At 39.5% G+C, this 13,764-nt stretch overlaps 2 protein-coding genes across 2 annotated transcripts in view; one reads left to right on the forward strand and one right to left on the reverse strand.

The window, feature by feature from the left end:
• Positions 1-2,840: 2,840 nt before the first annotated feature.
• On the reverse strand, positions 2,841-5,706 carry LOC109874964 (zinc finger protein SNAI2-like). Its single transcript, XM_020467045.2, has 3 exons — positions 5,462-5,706; positions 4,649-5,170; positions 2,841-4,037 (listed from the first exon to the last, which is right to left on the reverse strand). The coding sequence occupies exons 1-3, from the start codon at positions 5,538-5,540 to the stop codon at positions 3,856-3,858; spliced, it is 783 nt and encodes a 260-aa protein (XP_020322634.1). The 5' UTR covers positions 5,541-5,706; the 3' UTR covers positions 2,841-3,855.
• A 2,712-nt stretch (positions 5,707-8,418) lies between these two features.
• Positions 8,419-13,764, forward strand: part of sntg1 (syntrophin, gamma 1) — a 38,506-nt gene continuing 33,160 nt past the window's right edge. The window contains exon 1 of the mRNA XM_031810064.1: positions 8,419-9,201. The gene's annotated coding sequence lies outside the window, so the exon portion shown is untranslated. The remainder of the gene's footprint in view (positions 9,202-13,764) is intronic.

Genomic DNA, 13,764 nt, shown 5'->3' on the forward strand with positions numbered 1-13,764 from the left:
TAAACCCTCTTTGGCCTCACTCCCCCCTATCTAAGATATCTACTGTAGCCCTCATCCTCAACACCCATTCTGACAGTCACATTCTGTTAAAGGTCCCCAAAGCACACACATCCCTGGGTCGCTCGTCCTTTCTGTTAGCTGCAGCTAGCGACTGGAATGAGCTGCAACAAACACACTGGACAGTTTTATCTCTTCATTCAAAGACTCAATCATGGACACTCTTACTGACAGTTGTGGCTGCTTTGCGTGATGTATTGTTGTCTCTACCTTCTTGCTCTTTGTGCTGTTGTCTGTGCCCAATAATGTTTGTACCATGTTTTGTGCTGCTACCACGTTGTGCTGCTACCACGTTGTGCTGCTGCCATGTTGTGTTGCTACCATGCTGTGTTGTCATGTGTTGCTGCCATGCTATGTTGTCGTCTAAGGTCTCTTTTAATGTAGTGTTGTGTTGTCTCTTTTGTCGTGATGTGTGGTTTGTCCTATATTTGAATTTAATTTATTTTAAATCCCAGTCCCCGTCCCCGCAGGAGGCCTTTAACCTTTTTTTAATCCGTCATTGTAAATAAGACTTTGTGCTTAATTAACTGACCTTCCTAGTTAAATAAAGGTTAAATAAAAATACATCAAATAAAAGGATGCACTATCATGCTAGGTCGAGGACCTCAAAATGAAGACCCCAAATGATGTATCGAACAATCTTAAAATGATCTACTTTGGTTTAGATACATTCATCGTGAATCCTGTAACACAATAAAATCATAGACTTGGTGAAAATATTTTTTTTAACCTAAATTGCTTACCACCTTTTCCATGTGGTTTCTTTTTTCACAGACTCCATGAAATGATGACCCCACCTACATCTTTGGTCAAATCATTAATTTTGTGTATGGTTTCCTAGCAACAAGGGTGGCTCAGCTTACCCCAATCTCCCCTACACAACAGGATAATTACCGACATTAACAGTTTCCACCCCCCACAAATATTTGATTTCACACGTTACCGTAATAGCCATATGCTGCAAACCTCTTCTTCTCCTCCTCCTACCACCACCACAGCTGCTACATTAAATATTCATGCCAGGATGAAAAGCATTGCATGTCCTTTTCACAGATGATAAATCAGCCAGGCTATTAATAATCATTGTAATAAAAATAAATGGTTGGCCCTATTTCACAAGAGAAGGAGATAGCAAGTTGTGGAAATTTACATTGAAAATACAACATTGTACAATGCAGTGTGCATTAAGTAGAAAGAAACCATGTTTTTATCTTATGGTGGCATTTCGAGTATACCCAAGAGCAGCTGATTAATTAGTATTCCTTGGGGACATATTCCTCGTATTCTCTCATATACACTATGTTACTGATATTTCAACATGAAATCAGGACTGTATTCCCCATAGCTATAAGATAATATTATGTGGTGTATGTCAGTGCCTGCACCTGCTTCTCTCACAGAGAGGTCTGACATAAAAGCCTGGAGCCACCTGGTTCATACCTGATCCAATCAGAGGAACCCAGGATAGCACCTGGAATAGCTTGATGATGACTCATAGTGTATGTATGGATTTAGAATCTACCTACAGGAAAGACCAGCTCATCAGCCCTTCAAAATTACCCAGGAAGGAGCACAAGTGTCTATTTGTCAAGTCAGATCACTCGGGTCAGCAGCTTTTGGGAATTACAGAACACTGAAAAAGTCTGGCTTGTTAGAGAGAGTTCAGTGCAAATGGTATCCTTTTAGGTATTGTACTACTTAGCCTGGTTTCTCTCTAGGTTTCTTCCTAGGTTCCTGTCTTTCTAAGGAGTTTTTTCTTGCCACCATGCTTCTACATCTGCATTGCTTGCTGTTTGGGGGTTTAGGTTGGGTTTCTGTATAGCACTTTATAACATCTGCTGATGTAAAAGGGCTTTATAAATACATTTGATAGATTGATTGACTGTAAAAGATGTAGCCCGAGGAATTCGTTGGTGGCACACATCCCAGAATCCTTGGAGGTTGTCAAAGCAATAATGCAAATCTGGGAATTAAACTATTCAAGTGTCTCTGCAGTGATTGCTGTGAATTAAGCATTCAGTATTAGACATCAGTTTATGCATTAGCAGGAAGACAGATTCAATCAACACACTGGCTGAGAGCATTCACCACATGGTCAGACAGAGAGACAGACAGAACCCTGAGGGGTCCAGTTGATTGGCCAATTAGAATTACAATAGATAGCTGTCCACAAGACATCAGCTCTTCCATTTAAAAAGTCAAACTGGCTGCAGGCAGGAAAATGAAGGGCCGTGGGCCCTCAAAGGGTGTAACAAGTGAGTGTTGATCAATATAGCCAGCATGTGTTAAATTTCAAGTTTGTTTGGACAGGTTCACAAGGAGCAGGTCCAGCCTTGAGTCTGGGTTGAGTCACCTTTCGTTCTTTCTACACCTCCACCATGGAATGAAAGCATGAAAGCATGAAAGCAGACTGGAGCAGGAGCCTGACTTCTGCTGTTGTATGTTTATCTTTGAAGCAGTTGGAAAGTTACCATATAAAGTTGTCTATGACTCCACAAAAAGGTTGTTACCATAGTAATGCCAGGCTTGTAGTTTCAGAGAAGGTAATACAAATGTTTTAACTTGTATACTGATAAAAATCTACGGTATAGACATCGTACATGATGTGATACATGTGATTTAGTATATTTCTTTGACTACTAATCTCATAAAGTTAAATAAAGAAGACATTTTATAACACATTTTCTAGAATATCCAGCAAGTGCATGGCACCATGCCACGATGGATCCCTGATAACAAACTATTCACAGTCCTTGCACAGAAAAATAAAATCAAGCATTACAAACATTTCATGAACCTTTATTTTAAAAAGCATCTTAAAAATAATCAAATCATTCATTCAGTATCACAATTCACACTGTCAAAAATACAATCATCTTATTCACACTTACATTCAAATATATAAAAATATAAATGCAACATATATTTTTTAGAAAAACGACATAATTGCCAAGACGAAGTGAGTCACTTGATAAAAGTATTGCTATCTTGAGCAAAACAGTTGCTGTGTCATGATTGTGCAGGAATTGTAATACTTTCACCCTAAAAATACATCTTTGCACTTGTTCACTAAGTTATGATGGCTTCTAATATTTCATTCGCTGTGCACTGCTCTGTCTATCGTTTGTTTCCATAAACCATGTCCACTTGTAATAACTCTGTGGTTTCTTAAGAAAATAAAAAGAATATGACATAAGCAGAAACATATCCTCTAAGAGAGATTGGTCAGAACATCAAAATCTTTGAGAAGGCACATTATTTCATATCTCTCCACTTCCCAAATGCATGGGCGCAACTTTCCCTGGGGACGGGGGGGACATGCATATTTTTTACCCCCCCCCCCCCCCCCCTCCAGTTTTGTGATACATGTATGTGATACAAAACGAGGCAACAGTGTGCTTATGGACCATGCAGACGCCTCCAAGCGGTCGGGTAGGCTGTTTGGAGTGTTTATCCCACTGGATAAAAAATATTGATAATTATGTCCCCCCCACTTCTAAAAACAAAGTTGCGCCCTGCCCAAAAGTACATGAAATGTACAGACAGAATGGCACATGGTATAACTAACATACTGTATAGTTCAACACTGAAAAAAAACTGCTTAAAATGAAAAGCACATGACAGAGAGTATTTGATTTTACACTGAAATTAAATGGATTGTCATTCCGGCAGTCAGTCAAAGAAAGTCTTGCATATTTGGTAACAAAGCCTCAGTATGTAATATCCCCTGAACAGTTTTTGAGGACTGAAAAGTACCAGAGGTCTCTGGCGGTGACACTGTCTCCCATTCCAGCAGTCTCAATGTACTACACAACAACCAGATTCCTCATGCTTGTGCAGAAGAGACATTCTGGAGAAGGTTTTGGAACAGTTCTTGCATTGGTATTTTTTCACATCCGAATGGGTTTGTAGGTGAGCCCTGAGGTTGGACCTGTCCGCAAAAGCCCTACTGCAATGGGGGCAGGAGAAGGGCTTCTCTCCTGTCAGAGGGGAAAGGAGAAGAAATGTGTCAGTATTCACAGGCAGATAAGATATACAAAACAAACACAACTATCCACTCCACTAAACTGACATAGGCCTAATACTGTATGAACTATTTGCTCCATAATCAACTGTAATAACTTAACTAGAGCATGGACTTATACAGTTACACTTATAGTGCACTGTAAAAGTTAGGAATCAAATCAAATTCAAATTCCTTCTTCCCTGACTTTATGTCAAGCATGAGATATGGCTTGACATAGGAGTAGGAATATTTTAGGCTACTTAGTGAAGAGTATGAACTAGAACATGGAACAACACAAGCATGTCCCAAGTCTTGTAAAGTGGTGTGAAAACCCCTTCTTTAACATGAGTTACCACTTATCACATAACTGTTTTGACAGGCACATAGGGAATTTCAGCATTGCAATACACTTTGCAATATGTATATGATAAATACATGTACAGTCTGTTAAAACCCATTATCATAAATAATATATCCCATAAATTGCACACTTATCCTAAATTGGAATAGCCCACCAAGCAGCTTCTTCAATATTTCCAAGTATAGGCTACAGTACAGTATGGCACTCAATCTTTAGTCACTCACCAGTGTGCGTTCTGATGTGTCCCTGAAGCAACCACGGTCTTGAGAAAGCTTTGCCACATATTTTACAGACACAAGGCAAAGTGTGAGTTCTGATGTGCATTTTTAGCGCTCCAAGACTGACGTACTCCTTTTCGCAGTATTTACAACTGAATGATTTTCTCGTCTGAGCGTCACAGTGAAGCTGCTTATGCTTCAGCAGTCCAGAATAAGTAGAATATGACTTTTTACACAAACTACATTGGAATTTCTCTGCCTCCACTCCATGAGGGTCTGTTAGTTTGGTAAGCATCCGCTCGTCTTCATCGCTCCTGGGACTCTCAGAGCCGCTGTGGTCTTTGGATGAGGTGTCAGAGAGCGATGAGGGGTATCCAGAGATGGGAGACAGGTCACTTGAAAGCGGGGATAACGGCAAGCTGCTCGTAGTCCATACGGTGATAGGGTTGTAAACCACGGAGCTAAGGATCTCCGGTTGAGGGATGACTGGCAATGGAAGGCCCTTGTAGAGATACGGTGAAATAAATACTGAAAATTGAAATAAAGAAAACATTCATTTAGGTGATTAAAAGTCATTTTTACCTCACAGTAATAATAATATGTCAATTTATAATTTCCTTCAAAAAGAGCTGAATAACATCGCCTCACTGAATTGCACGGATTAGAAAGTTACAAAGTAACACTAACTTTGACATAGAGATACAATGAAACTACATATCAGGATAATAGCCTGACCGCAGTCAATTTGTAAACTTTGTAGCATGTCAGTGTAACCCATATATCGGTTGAGCGATTCATTTAGAAAAGGTTGTTGCTTACCTATAGGGCTTTCCAGCTCGCTATAATTTGGCTTCTTAGATGAGTTGAAATGTTTCTTGACAAGAAACGAGCGTGGCATCTTGGAAAAATAAATGCGACTGAAAATGTGGTATAAAACTTTTTTCGTAAATATAACGGTCCCCTCAGGGCGCGACAAATCACTGCAGAGACGGAAATCCTTATTGCATAGTCCAGTGAAGTGTCATCGTGTAGTGCAGAGAGCGCTGTTGTAACAGTACAGCAGGCAGCAGTAAAGAGCTGTAAATACTCCCTATCAGGTGCATGGGAGGAGTCTCACAAAACAAATTTACATAGCAGGGGTCTTCAAACCAATTAAAAACATTTTTTTACACGTACATTTGTAATGGGCGGAGTCAAGACCCACCCTCTTGCTAAACACTAAACAGGTGTTTTGTGTGTGGAGTGGGGAGGTGTGTAGACTAGTGGTGGTGGTAGTGGTGTTTGGGCGTGTAACTAAGCACAGCTCTGATCTAAGGATGCATACCAGTGCAATCATCGGAATGTGCAGATGGTTGGTAATGAGCGTTGTGTGTTGCATAGCTCAGAAGGCATGGAAATGGATATACGGTGCAATGTCATGGAGGACTCATTTAATTTAATAAGGGATAGAATTGTAAAAACATCTGCATGGTATTACATTATATTGATCCCAATGTGCTACAGCATACACACGTTTGATTTTCAATTTATTCAGGCCTATAAAATATATGTTTCCCATTTCCCCAATACAATAATGACATGTAGCTAAATTACAAGCAGTAAAAGGTGAAAACAAACTCTGTTCACATTGTCATTGAATGTGATTTTCCTCAGGGAAGCGTCCTCTGACGTCGGTGTGTATGCAGGCAGAAAGTCATACATTTCCTTTCCAATAATCCAATAAGGTATTCTTCCTTCAAATGTCAATCTAACTTCAGTTGGTTTTCAAGGTCAATCTCAACAACATAATCACATTTACCTCTTCCGAGTCTGCTGAGACTGAGGAGGGGAAGGGAACGTATCACCCTACGCCCTCTTGTGTCCAGTTAACTCTTGGCAATGGCTTTATTTGGCAAAAATAATCAAACAAAGGAGGAATATTAATAGTTAGCATAAGAATTAAGATTGGCAAATTCATCGGATTTGTTTTATCTTATTTTGGTGCTAACTTAAAGTGAATTGTGAACTAGTTATATTATCTTCAAAACCTAATTGGAGACAAATAATTTCACTTTGTTACTGGCTAAATTATATATTGTACATAATTAGTTGGATAGCTCAATATTTGATCAATGTAGTCACCGACCTAATGTTCCAGCATGTTGGATGAAGCTGTCTTGAACAACATTTGTCTGACAACACACTGTAAATGGATGTGCGGCTCCATATGTTTATTTATGCTTGTATTTTTGCATGTTTGAATGTTGGTGAGTGTTATGTTGTACTTTCTGATATATAGTTTTTTCTAAATAAAAAACGACAACAACAACAAAAACACAAAGTAAACTTGCCTACTTTTTACAAGGTAAGAAAGCAACAATGTTTCACAAAGGGATTTTGGATTAACTATTCTGCACTTAAAACAAAGCTTTATTGAGAAAACAAGTCAAAACTGCAGGTTTCAACATATACATCAACATGGATACCCAATATACAGGTGTTACTGTAACAGTATTGCTTCCGTCCCTCTCTTCGCCCCTAACTGGGCTTGAACCAGGGACCTTCTGCACACATCGACAACTGCCCCCCAAGAAGCATCAAAAGCTGCAGCCCTTGCAGAGCAAAGGGAACAACTACTTCAAGGTCTCAGAGCAAGTGACATCACCGACTGAAACGCTATTGGTGCGCACCACGCTAACTAGCTAGCCATTTCACACCAGTTACACTCAACCCCCTTTTGCCTACTTCTTTTCCACAGCAACCAGTGATCCGGGTCACGGCACCAATGTAACAGTATTGCTTCCGTCCCTCTCCTCACCCCTACCTGGGCTCGAACCAGGGACCCTCTGCACATATCAACAACTGCCTCCCATGAAGCATCGTTACCCATCGCTCCACAAAAGCTGCGGCCCTTGCGGGGCAAGGTCTCAGAGCGAGTGATGTCACCGATTGAAACACTATTAACACGCACCCCACTAACTAGCTAGCCATTTCACACCGGTTACATTACTCACAGGTTGTACTGTAGGGGGATGTGATGCTTAAGCATATTGGTGTGCATCCTCTTCAATCTAATCAGGTCATGTTCAGGGCAGAAAAGTGATATTTTCTATAAATAAATATTATCAACAATCATTTTGAAAATCACCTGAAATGACAAGAACTAATTTGTGAAAAGAGGATCAAGCACTTACCTGTGAGATGACATCATGACTAGGAAGGCTTGCTATGTGGAGCATAAAATTAATAGCGTTCACATTCACATAAGGGTCATTTTAACTCTCAGGTCTATGATCCTCAAATTGGTTCCACTTTATATCAAGTGTGTATAAAACTGATAATTAGAATGGCAATACACTTACAAAGCTGAATGCAATTACATGGTAACACAATACACTTACAAAGGTGAGTGCAAGTTTTATGTAACAACACCTTTATTTAACTAGGCAAGTCAGTTAAGAACAAATTTTTATTTTCAATGACGGCCTAGGAAAAGTGGGTTAACTGCCTGTTCAGTGTGTTGGGGCAGTGTGTTGTGCAGAACAAAACAGAGACACTATTGCAATCATCTAGGCCTACATATTGGGCTGTAATCTATATGGCTACAGCCTAGATAGCTCTGATTACATGACACCTGCAACTGAAAAACCTGCACAGTTGCTTACGCAATAAGGGCTGCAGGGTGGAGGATCTCGAGGCACTAAAAACAGCTGTCAATGTACTGAGGAGCTCCAAGTGAGTTTCCTGATCTGCTGTGAGATACACACTGAATCCTGAATAGCCTACCTTCTCTGAGTAGCAGAGAAGGTAGGCATACTGAGAGGGAGACCATATCTAGCCCTGATAACGGGTTAGGAATACATGTTCTTGATATGTATTCCAAGCTAATATATTGCACAATAGACTACTTTAAAAATCACAGTTTTGAAGAAAAAGATGTTGGAACTGGTTCATTTGAATCTGCTTTTGCATCAATTCGCCTTCACTGCAGGCTGATAGCAGCCCAGGGTCCCATTCAACAAAACCATACCGCAGTGCTCGCCGATCATTTCCTTTAAAAGCGCTCCTTGCACCGGAGACCTTTAGGTTGGATGTATCTTAGGCTATGTACATAGTAGATGCTCTTATTCAACAGTGAAAGTAATTTCACATCGGGAGAGATGTAAGAGTTCCGCGAGTATCCTAAACGAATAACTGAGGCGATTGACGTGAGTTGAAACAAATCGCATGTGATTTTCAGCCAGTCATTTTGGCACCAGAGCGCACAGTAAGGAAACATGTGAAACAGTATTCCATGCCATGCTGGAAATTACTGTCGACGAAAAGGATGCCGTGTCTTGTTTCTGCATGACTAATATGGAAAAAGACACGTTTTTCGTGTAAGTGTGGGATGTTTAACGGTTTTTGCACATTGCCTCAGTGTATTGGATATCGTGGGCGACGGTGCCAGGAAACGTGATTTTGCGGAGATTCTTTTGAATCTGTAGCCATCACTGAATAAATAAACACATTTCAGGACAGATTGATGTGAGGAGCAGACTGGAACCAATATTACATCACACCTGTTACCAGAAAATCAGGTAAGCTAGACATTCTAGTCAACCACTAATTTGTATGTTGTATAATAGCCTACAATGCAATTTACATGTAAGATAATGATGGTTATTCACAGTAGTGTGCTATCGTGTAGCCTATGATACCTCGAAAAACGTTCACTTTTATTCATACGCCATTTGTAGCCTATCGCTACTATATAGGTTAATTTCAGTATAATAGTCTCATGATCCATCATCTAATATCTAATAAGTAGACTAACAATATATCATCATTGGCTCTCACATTGCGTAATGCACAATGGGGAACAGTTCATTCAGATTATGATAAAGGACCTATTAAGTGTAAAATATGCAATTACTTCAGGTTTCAGCATGCAGTAGCCCTTCATACTGCCTCCGAGGCTCCGACGTGTCCAAATGTATAGGCACCCGCAGTTCCCCCAGCTAAGTGCGGTGTCAGTCCTCTTTCTGTCCACAATGATGTAAAGCAAGGTTCAGAGTACAGAGGCTATACACTGCCCATATCGACATTGTCAGTTTTAAATAGACTGGTAGATGAGGGAATGCTGCTGTTGCAGTGAAATTATTGTTGGTATTAATACCATTCCAATGTTCTACGTGGTTATAGCCTGCTGGTTGTTAGTCTTCTGCACCTAATAATGTGGAATGCATGCAATCAAATCAGCCGGGCATAATATGACCAGTCCCATGGCAACCCAACTATCGTCTGCATTCTGGTTTTAATACTTTTTAGGACGTTATCTAGATTTACTTGAATAGCCCTTTGGAATATATCTGATCCGTTATAGAATAGATATATACAATTTCCACTCTTCTTACAGTAGTAACGTTTGATAAAGACAGGGCAAGTCAACTTAATAACTTGAGGGGTCAGATACAGTGGGTATCAGAAGTATTCACACCCTCATATTGCTTTCACATTTTGTTGTTTCAAAGTGGGAAGGAAATGTAATTAATTGTGATTTTTTTTGTCATTTATCTACACAAAACAACTCCATAATGTCAAAGTGAAAATAACATTCTACAAATATTTACAAATGAATAACAATGAAATAACTATAATATAGTTGTTGCAAGCCTAAATGAGTTCAGGAGTCAAATTTGGCTTAACAAATCACAAAAGTTAAATGGACTCAATTTGTGTGAAATAATAGGGGTTGACATGATTTTTAAAATGACTACCCCTTCCTCTGCCCCCATACATAATACAACATGTATAAGTCCCTCAGTCAAGTGTTACATTTCAAGCACAGATTCAACCACAAAGACCTGGGAGCTTTTCAAAAGCCTTATAAAGAAAGGCAGTGATTGGTAGATAGGTAACAATAACAAATCAGACACTGAATATCTCTTTAAGCATGGTCAAGTTAATAATTATACTGTGGATTATGTATTAAACCACCCATCCTGTAGGTACTAAAGTACTACTGCAAAAAAACAGGAAATGAATAACATTTTTGGCCTAAATGCAAAGCCTTATGTTTGTGGCAAATCCAACAGAACACATCTCTGAGTAACTACCTCCTTCATTTCAAGAATAGTGGTGCCTGCATCATGGTATTTGTATGCTTAACATCGGCAAAGACGGTGGAGTTTTTCCAGATAAAAATAAACGGAATGGCTCTAATCGCATGCAAAATCCTAGAGGAAAAACTGTTTCAGTCTTTACAGCAGACACTGGGAGAGGAATTCACCTTTCAGCAGGACAATAACCTACAACACAAGTCAAATCTACACTGAAGTTGCTAACCTAGAAGACAATGAAAGTTCCTGAGTGGCCAAGTTACAGTTTTGACTTAAATCTGCTTGACAATCTATGGCAAGACTTGAAAATGGCTGTCTAGCCATGATTCCCAATACCTGGACAGAGCTCGAAGATTTGTGAATAGAATAATGGGCAAATAATCCAGGTGTGAATGGGGGGGGGGGTGAATACTTGTCTTAATAAAGGTATATTAGTGTTGTCTTTCATTAATCTTAAAAAAAAAAAGAAAATGTTTGAGTGTATTGTGTAGATCATTGACAAAAAAAATGACAATTGAATCAGATTTAATCCCACTTTGTAACATAATTAAATGTGAAGAAATCCAAGGGGATGAATACTTATGATACACACTGTATCTTGTTACTATCCATTGGCTTTGAAGTGGATGTTAAGACTCTAGGTTTGATCGTCACTCTCTCATAAGTAGTATTCAAGGTAAGCTGCTCACTGACCTCAATGAGCCTAACAGCTACACCTGTTAGGGCTGTATCAAGCCTTTATCATCAATATTCTGTAATTGTTACAAATTCTTGTGAAAGGAGTATTGAGCAGTGCAGGTCAATGGTCAAAGGTAGCAATCTAGTTGATGTATTGAGTCAGATCTCAGTTTCTATTAAATGAAAAGGTGTTGACATATCATTGACATGTTTATGTTCCGACTATACCCCCTCTACCCCACACAGCTAATACCATAAATCAAAGATCTGTAGGTCAAGTTAAGAATGTCTTTGTCAAGAAAACCAGGCTTGAGGGAAATTGGCCAATAAGGTCCAGTGACAAGATGTCAACCAGCCTACATTATGACTAGCTCTCTCCTACCTACAGTGCCACATTGTATACCATGAAGTTGGAAGGAGTATGATAGATTAACACATGCACATAACATAAAGCAGTGTTCCCCAACTGGTGGTACGCGGGTGATTTTATGTGGCCGCCCATTGTTGGACATAAAAGACTGTAAAACACCAGCAAATATAGCTCCAAGTGATTTTAATTTTGGAAATCTGTTCCAAAGTTTTCCCATATTTAATAGAGAGATATACAGTATGTGATCGTATATCTGTTTTTGTCAAATATTATATCTGTTTGGGATTCTTGCAGTCAATTTGCAGTCTACAATTGATTTGAAATTATGTTACCAAAGACAGTACAGTTTGAAGATAGGCAGAAACTGCTTCTCCAGTAGAAATCCTTGAAAATGCTTGTAGGCGATGTCATGGTGACATTGGCTAGCTAAGCTAATGCACAAAAACATGGAATCGCGCCGAATTGCGCATCTGCCGTCAAATCAAAAGCACTCCTTTGATATAAAGTATTTTTTGACAGAAATGTAAGTTTGTCACTTTCAAGGTTGGAGTAAAAACATGTTCAGTTAGACATTGGCTTGAATCTACGTAGGTTGTCCCTTTAGAAATCGAGAAAAGGAACAACTAAGGAGGAATTTTTCACTTCTCTCATTGACTTCTCAAACCCCAAACCCTGGCCTGGTACGCTGAGTCTGCTTCACAAGTGTTCACGGAAGTCTTGCGATGTTGCGCCTCTGGGTTTAGAAACTGTGCTATTAGCATTATTAGGCTTACTACAGCTATTATTTGATTAGCCAACTATTGGCACTATTGGGTGCATCAATGTTGCCTTTGAAAGTTATAAGTAAAACGTTAAAACTGCTAAATGTTCCCTCAGCCTCATGGCAAAATGTGAACAATAGCATGCGATGAGCAAAAAAGCTGCACATTTTTCTCTCTGACCCATGGCAAAAAAGTGTAGAATTGCAGGAAATTAGCTTTTAAACTGCAATATTTTATCTTAGCGTCATGACAGTGTAGAATAGCATTATAAAACTGCTAAATGTTTAACAAATGTGTTGAATTGCAGAAAGGTAGCTATTTTCACAAAAGGAAATCTGCCCCCCCCAAAAAATACATGTAAAAAAAAGATTGTTGCCCCAGGTTCCCAAATGCGGTAGTCGGTCCCTGAATGAAAGCCAATTCCACTGTGAAAAGACAAATTAGAAGCACTGATCCTGATGTTGCCCTTTAGCTATGGCTGCTGCCTCTGAAGGAAAAATGTAGAGGGTAAAGAGAGGCTATATGTCAAGGAGAGGCTGTAAGTCTCTCTGGATGAGAGCATCTGCTAAATAACTAAAATGTAAATGTAAAATGTAAGGTGAGGTTGTGGCCTTGGTCATCTTCATCACAATTTACTGCAGGTCCAGAGCTGAGCAGGGGAAAGAGGAAGACTATCACACCTCATATTTCTCTGGGGGGCCGATTCGGTCGACCATCCATCCGTATGAATTGTCCCAGATGTTGACTGGATTTTACTGAGAATGAATGCTACAGTTGAAGTCGGAGGTTTACATACACCTTAGCGAAATACATTTAAACTCAGTTTTTCACAATTCCTGACATTTAATCCTATTAAAAAGTCCCTGACTTAGGTCAGTTAGGATCACCACTTTATTTTTTATAATGTGAAATGTCAGAATAATAGTAGAGAGAATGATTGATTTCAGCTTTCATCACATTCCCAGTGGCTCAGAAGTTTACATACACTCAATTAGTATTTGGTAGCATTGCCTTTAAATTGTTGAACCTGGGTCAAATGTTTTGGGTAGCCTCCCACAAGCTTCCCACAATAAGTTGGGTGAATTTTGGCCCATTCCTCCTGATAGAGCTGGTGTAACTGAGTCAGGTTTGTTGGCCTCCTTTCTCACACACACTTTTTCAGTTCTGCTCACAAATTCTCTCTATGATTTAGGTCAGGGCTTTGTGATGGCCACTCCAATACCTTCTTTTTGT

Source organism: Oncorhynchus kisutch, linkage group LG30, assembly GCF_002021735.2.
Source record: "Oncorhynchus kisutch isolate 150728-3 linkage group LG30, Okis_V2, whole genome shotgun sequence".
NCBI lineage: Eukaryota > Metazoa > Chordata > Actinopteri > Salmoniformes > Salmonidae > Oncorhynchus > Oncorhynchus kisutch.

What these genes read in the sequence shown, in the direction of transcription:
- LOC109874964 (XM_020467045.2), bottom strand. Translation starts at nt 5,540, where the DNA reads ATGCCACGCTCGTTTCTTGTCAAGAAACATTTCAACTCATCTAAGAAG. An exon ending in CGAGCTGGAAAGCCCTATAG is followed by an intron (nt 5,171 to 5,461) that starts GTAAGCAACAAC and finishes TTCAATTTTCAG; the next exon opens with TATTTATTTCACCGTATCTC. An exon ending in ACACATCAGAACGCACACTG is followed by an intron (nt 4,038 to 4,648) that starts GTGAGTGACTAA and finishes CCCCTCTGACAG; the next exon opens with GAGAGAAGCCCTTCTCCTGC.